The sequence below is a fragment of the Corvus brachyrhynchos genome, unplaced genomic scaffold (genome assembly GCF_000691975.1).
Source record: "Corvus brachyrhynchos isolate BGI_N302 unplaced genomic scaffold, ASM69197v1 scaffold26, whole genome shotgun sequence".
NCBI classification, from domain to species: domain Eukaryota; kingdom Metazoa; phylum Chordata; class Aves; order Passeriformes; family Corvidae; genus Corvus; species Corvus brachyrhynchos.
The window spans coordinates 10,507,866-10,514,917 of NW_008239324.1; the positions used below are offsets into that span (position 1 = coordinate 10,507,866).

The 7,052-nt window shown below is 39.7% G+C and overlaps 1 protein-coding gene across 6 annotated transcripts in view; it reads right to left on the reverse strand.

Annotated features, from left to right (window-relative positions):
• Positions 1 to 7,052, reverse strand: part of ADCY7 (adenylate cyclase 7) — a 60,746-nt gene that overhangs the window by 21,283 nt on the left and 32,411 nt on the right. For all 6 annotated transcript variants that reach the window (XM_017740849.1, XM_017740848.1, XM_017740844.1 and 3 more), the window contains 5 exons: positions 6,676 to 6,825; positions 4,272 to 4,420; positions 3,827 to 3,938; positions 1,389 to 1,516; positions 995 to 1,153 (listed from right to left, as the gene is read on the reverse strand). In XM_017740849.1, the coding sequence (XP_017596338.1) occupies positions 995 to 1,153; positions 1,389 to 1,516; positions 3,827 to 3,938; positions 4,272 to 4,420; positions 6,676 to 6,825 (698 nt within the window). The remainder of the gene's footprint in view (positions 1 to 994; positions 1,154 to 1,388; positions 1,517 to 3,826; positions 3,939 to 4,271; positions 4,421 to 6,675; positions 6,826 to 7,052) is intronic.

Here is a 7,052-nt window from a genome sequence, read left to right on the forward strand (position 1 = left end):
TCACTTTAATTTCTAAGTTACAAGCATATACCTACAAGCTGTCTGAGGTATAGAAATAATAAGAAATACTACAATGTCACTGATTAGAACCACTCACCAAAAAAATCTAATTTGCACAGACTACCATGAAACCAAAAAAAATCATGGTCTGATTTGGGAACGAAAAAAGGAAAAGTCTTATAATGGCCTTTTTTTGTACAAACTACCAAAATAAGAAAGAAAGAAAGAAAGAGGTTCTTAGATGAATTCTAATTCTCAAATTTAACTTAGAAAACAGAAAAAGAGTATACTTTCCTAAATGAGAAAAATGCAAATGCTGGGGAGTTTGAAAAACATTTATACTTGTTCTTTTCCATGAGCATCTTAAAAAGGATGCAAGAGACCAACCTCAAACCCAATCCTTGTATTACTGAGCAGCACATGGCAAGTTACATTCAGCTCTCCAATTCAGCACCACTCCCTTCCCTTCGTTCTGCCCATGGCAAATGCACAACAAACAACAGCTCAGACTCTCCCTGCTGGGATACTCCCTGATGCATTTTAATTTTGGAGTCATTTGTAAGGTTTGAGTGGTGGGGCTGGTGAATATAGAGCTGATACAAAGCAGGTGGGACTAATCAATACATTAGCAGAAACACTGGGTAAAGACACAGCTTAGCCTTGTTGACCTAAGACGCACAACTGTTCTTTATCTAAACTCACAAATGTACAATTATCCCCATGTACAGCATGGATTAGCTAAGTCAACATAATGCCCTGCTGAAGATGCACATGTTTCTCCAATGAAGGGAAGGTCAAGAAGCAGTCACTTGCCTAAGAATAGAATTTTATAGCCCATTGAAAACACAGTCAGAAAATATTAACGTTTTACAGCTCTGCTAAGTACACATTTGTCCTATTTCCACCATGCCATGATGAGGATTTGTGTCATGGCACAGTTACAGATTCCAGGCCCATGACAGAGCGATTCAGCCCCGGCAGGGAGGATCCTCACCCCGGCACTCCGGCGGATTCCATGCGGTTGGCCAGGGACACGTCGTGTGACCACACGTCGTACTGCCACTTCCGCAGGCCGATCACCCCGCACAGCACGTTCCCGGAGTGAATCCCGACCCTCATGTTGATGTCCACTCCCGTGGCTTCTCTCACCTGCCTGGGGAGGCATGAGGGGATTAGAGCAGGAGACTTTTCATTTTCTCTCCTCCTTCTGGAGATCTGTTAAACTTTAGTCTCATCATACACTTGGTGCAAAGATGAGACAAACTTATGATCAGAACTATCCAACTACAGCTAATAAATGCACTTTGAATGTTGACAAGAAAACTAATTACTTTATTCAATATCTTCACAGTATCTATATTTTAAACAGCCTTCTGTGTAATACTTACTTTATTGCTTCACACATGTCGAGCCCCATTTTAACACAGTTCCTGGCATGAACTGGTAAGGACACAGGCAGGCCTGAGACACAGTAGTAACAGTCTCCCAGGATTTTTATTCTCATGCATTCATTCTCCTGCAAAATTACAGCAAACTTTTTTAACAGGAAAAAATTGACTGGAAGTAGGCCAAGAGCTCCAAAGGCTCTGGTTTGAAAAGTCAGGCTTTGTTCAGTCCTTGTTGAAACAAAGCTTAATTCTTTTGCCCCACATGTGAATGCCTGGACATCGCTCACTGGAGAGAAAAAAGAAGATGACTTAAAGCATTTCTGAAATAGAACCACCTTGTTAGTTTCTCACCTTTTTCTTGGAAGCAATTGAAAAACTATAAATAAGATAAAACTGTCATAGAATTTATCATCTGAAGAATGAAATCTATTTATCTATCTTTTAATCTTCACCTTCATTTGAATTGTGGGCAGTTTTCCCTCTATTTTTACAAGGCAGCCTCATAAGTAACAGTGTGAGGTGTCATAAAACCTCCCAGCACTGAGGAAAAACTTAGGAATTCAGATGCCCAATCTGGTAGCTGTGCAGATGCAAAATGGGGGTTTTTTGTTGTTTCAAATATGACTGAAGAGGAAGCTGGCACACACTACAGTTTGCTATTGCTAATAAAAAAACCCCACAATACAGCAAAAAAAACCTTTCCTAACTGTGCAACAGAGGATACTGCTGCCAATGACTGGCAGGAGAGAGCAAAAAGTCTCTCACACACTGTCTTTTGTTAACACTTTACTGAATAATTTTAACTACAAAGGTTGCAAGCAAGCCAGGACTAATTCTGCAAGGCTGTGTTGTATTTGACTGATGAGCAGAGATGGCTTAATTTGGGCCAGCCAATATCTCCAGCTGTTCAACCCTACCTGCTGTGGGAGCACCCCAGCAGTTCCTAAACCAACTCCAAAATCAGCCCAAATGTGTGACAATTTCCCAAACTGAGCTGTTCTCCCTTGTCAGTTAAAGCCTTAACAGAACATCCATCATTCTCCACATCTTAATCCATCCCAGTGGGTTCTGAGCAGTGCACAAGTGACAAGCTTAGAGGGATCAGCAGGGAAACCCAGCCCTGGATTAGAGCTGCTGTACTTCAGCATCCAGCTCAGTGTCCAGCTTAGCCATCAATTTTTATTGGGTAAACTGGAGCTTGCAGCACTTGTACATTATGGAAAAGATGACAGAACGCTCTCTGGCAGAACAAAAATAGCACAAAAAGCAGGAACCTCTTCTCACAGCTCAACCACAGAGTTGCAAAAGACCTTGACTCACTAAATCCAGACATTACAGTGCAATTTGCAGACAGGAGTGAGAAATTAAAACATAACACTCAAAATTTAGAATTTTTTCTATTTTTCTATCTGCAAAACAGTTACAAAACCTGACCAAATGTGTTTAACCTCAGCTTCTATACAGCATTAAAAGAAATTTTGCCATTTGGCAACTAAGATGACATAACTTTACAGGTGCTTCAAAACAATACAATTGCAATAGATATAGTATAACTCTTATTTGTCAGGACTTGAACACTTAACAGCAACTGAATTCAAACAAACACAAAGATTAGCCATGTCATTTAGTCAAAATTGTTACCAGCATTTTAGTCAGGTTTTAATCAGTGATATATTTAAGGATTTATTCAATGACATCCACAAGGGTTTAATTACAGCAATTTCACTCCTCTGCTACATTAATAATGTTACAGTTTTCCAGCTTTTTCTGACAAATGTTTAGGATTTCATAAATGCAACACACAAACATGTAGGTAATACAGTCCCTGTAATGTGAGAAATAAAAACCTGAGTTTGTGATTACAGCTGCAAAAAATTAACCTCAAGCAGCACCTGGAAGTGGTAACAATTCCTGCCAGGCTGAAGGGTCAGTACTGAGGGTGTGTCTTAATAGGGACCATTTTAAACTACTCCCCATTCTTTCACTTTTTCTAAGTATCCATTAGTAACAGAAAGCTTTCTTTAGCTCACTCATAAGCTAATGAACTCTTTGCCTGATGCCTCTGAATTCATGAATTTAAATGTGTATCTGAGAGTTCTCCATTTGTGGAGTCAAACAAACCTTCAAGCTGAACACAGTAGAGCTCCTGAGTGGAGTTTGTACACAGAACCTCCTATAGCCCTGTTGCAATCACCATCAGACAATTTCCTAAATGATACAGATAAACCTCCAAACCCAAGAACTGGAATTACAGTAGCAGCTTGCTAAATCTCCCATTTTTGTTTTACATTTTGTTTTAATGTGATTTGGCTAGTTAGCTTTAAAGCCAAAGCATCTTGCCTTTCTGACTTCAGGACTGACACCCCACTGCCTCCTGTTGTGCAAAAAGACTTCTTTTTCCAAAGGCCTTTATCCTACAGCACAAACTGTAAACCTACCTTTGCAATTTGATCAAACTTTCCAAAGAGTTCATTCAGCATCACTACAAGTTCCTTAGGAGAGCAGTCACTGGCAAGGCGAGTGAATCCTACGATGTCTGCATAAAGAATGCTAGACAAGAGCAAAAGGAAAAAGCAGGAAAAGTGAAATATGAAGATATGTCAATTCCACAGTCAGCATAACTACTGAAATGCATTTAAGAGAAAGCACCTCTCTCCTCTTTGGGAAACAACTCCAGCAAAAAGGGTTCAAGTATCTCCCCTGATTTAGAAGACAGCACACCAGTTCAACACACATTATAATGGGAAAGAAGCTCACTTCAGCCTGAAATTCTGCCTTCAAATTTTAATTTCATTGGATCATATGAACTGATAAGAATCAGAAATTTATACAATTAATACAATTTATACAATTAATACAATTAGTTCTAGAGTTTCCACTTACCTAACATTTTGGTGCCTTTTTACATATAAACTGTGGAAGTTGTTGTCATGCATTTGCCTGTTATCATTAGTTTCCTTCAGTCGCTCAATGATTGCCAGCTTCATTTCCATAGAGATATGAGCAGGCAGGATGGATAAAAGCAAATTTTCCTAAAAAGAATGGGGTGAAAACAATTATGCAAAATTATTAACACAGTGCAGTTTGAAACTGCAGAATTTTATTGACTGCAAGAAGGCATTTAAAAAAACCAAAACCGAAAACGCCTTTATTTGAGTAATGCATGTCAGGTTTTCCAGAAGACACTCTTACATTGCTGTTCTCCAAGTTATTGATTTTACAATTATGCAAGGATGTTGCATATTCTTTCTTTTGCTCCTTGTGGCCTAGGTGTGACACCCCCTTGTAACCATGAAACATACACACAGAAAAATTCAGTATTCAGTACCAGATTTTCTGGATAAATTACATTTTGTTTTGTCCACTAATCTCAGTGTTACATTGGCATTGTCCTATAAAGCTTCTACAAAAGCTTATGTTCTGTACCTAACAATCTATTCAGTATTAAAAATATTTGTAAATTCTCAAATGCTGGAAAAGCAGCAACAGATACAAAAGTGTCAGCTACATGCTGCTATAGCTTAAGTGAACCAGGAAACAGTGCCACTGAAATGAAGTCTTTTGAACTCAACGAGAAACAGACTCCTCCACATGCACTTCCATTGTTTGACTACTCAGGGCACCATTTTACACTGACTCTGATTCAAGAGCCCATTCTTCAAAGAAGACCCTGGTAACTTGCTGGGCAGAAGAGGATGACAAAAAGAGAATACTTTGAGCCAGGAAGGGCTCTCCCATCCCAGAGATGGAAGAGGAAATGTGTGGAGCAGCTACAAGCAGGAACTTTTTTGGACAACATCAACAGCAAGATTAACACATTGTGCAGCCAAGTAAAATGCTAAATGCTGTCCCCTGGAGACAAATCCTTGTCCCCTTTTCCTGAATACTGCCATGTGCAGACATCAGTAAGCTGCCAGGGTTACTTGATTAGTGCCTGCCACCAAGAAGAAATACTCCAGCATCACAGTGGGAAGAGGTAGCCCTTGAGCACAAAGAACTTATCTACGCAAGGCAGCAGTTTAGTTTGAGACTGATCCCAGAAAAAGAAACACCTCCTTTCCCTTATCTACTGTTTTGGTACTAGGAGAGTCAACACTGGGAAAGAATTTAAACTGGCAGCCGAATCCCAGGGAATATAACAGGGCCATGGGAGGCTGACACATCTCTCAGTTTTCAAGGAAGCAATGAGGAACCCTGAATTGCAGTTCTCACACCTTTTTCACAGAGAGGAAGTGGGTGGCAAAAAGGATACTCAGAATTGCCTGACAAATTGCAACACGGATGAAAAGAAAGCTCTCCATAGACTTAAGCACATTTACACTTCAAACAAGCAACCATTAAAAAAAAAAAAAATTCCCAAAATCAAAATCCTGAACACCCATGGAAGTGAGCACATTGCCCAGGAAATGAGAGCACACTGCCTGCATAAGGTGATCAGAGGCTTCCCTGGCAGCTGCATGGGGAAATTCTGCCAGGGCTTTCATGCATATTTGTCATCTCATCTCCCAAGATTAGCATCAGAGAACAGATAGAACTAGCAGTGTGGCATTTTCTTCTTCTCAGTTTGATCAGGTCAGTCACCTTTCAGCCTCTTCCTTTTATCTAATAACTGGTGGGCAGAGAACACGGTACACATCAGCCTTGTAGAGCTCTTCTTAACTCTATTTAAACCAGGAAAGGTTCCCCAGTTTCAGCTTTGATACCTCTCTACAATCCTTCCTCAGCAAGAAATTCATGTTCCTTGCTTATTCTTTGAATACCACTGGAGTTTATGGAAATAAATACCGAAATCTATTATATGATTTTCTTCTCCCTTCACACCCAATTTTCTCCTTCTACCAAAGGAAAAATAGTTTGTAAGACAATAAAATACAAGAACAAATAATACTTTAGAATTCAATGCAAAAAAAAGGTGACCAAGGGAAGCATAAAACTAACTGCTAAAATTACCTTACATGTAATTTCAGGGCATTAAGAGCAGATTCTCAAGTTACCTTAGGCCAGTCCCTGGAACAGTTTATTCTAGGAAAAAAGGAACTAAAATGACTGGCAATTACATTCCTGTAACAAATACTGTGATTTTCATGTAGACAAGCCCCAGAGAACAGCTTCCTCCCTTTAACTTCCTTCTTTTGTTATACACGGCACAGCTCTTATTTTTGACACTAGGTGGGTATCACAAGGATCAGACCAAGCCTTTCAGCATGGATTAGTCACCAACGTTATGAATTTATACAGACTTAGGAAACGAAAACAAGGAATTCATAACATGAACTAGCTCACTCACTTGTTGCCTCTTCTCAACCTTCAGTTTCATTCGCACCTGAATGCACTTTAAGGTGTATCTGTACAAATCCCACGAAGCAACCTGCATTTGGCGTTTGTGAAATGCACCCACGAAGTTGCCACAAAGGAAAATTACAGCATTGGCAAGGAGCTGCACAAGAAGGAAAATATTTACCCACTACAAGGCAGTCACTGATACTTCACTAACACATGTATTAGTACCATGAAAACAATCAATCCCAGACCATGTTTCATTTCCTCTTACCCCATCCCATAACAAATCAGGGTGTTGCTATCAGCCAGCATGGACCTGGCAGATATAAGCTAACATTCACAGTCACAGGAATTCCTGTGCAAACATCCCGCAGAATAATCAAA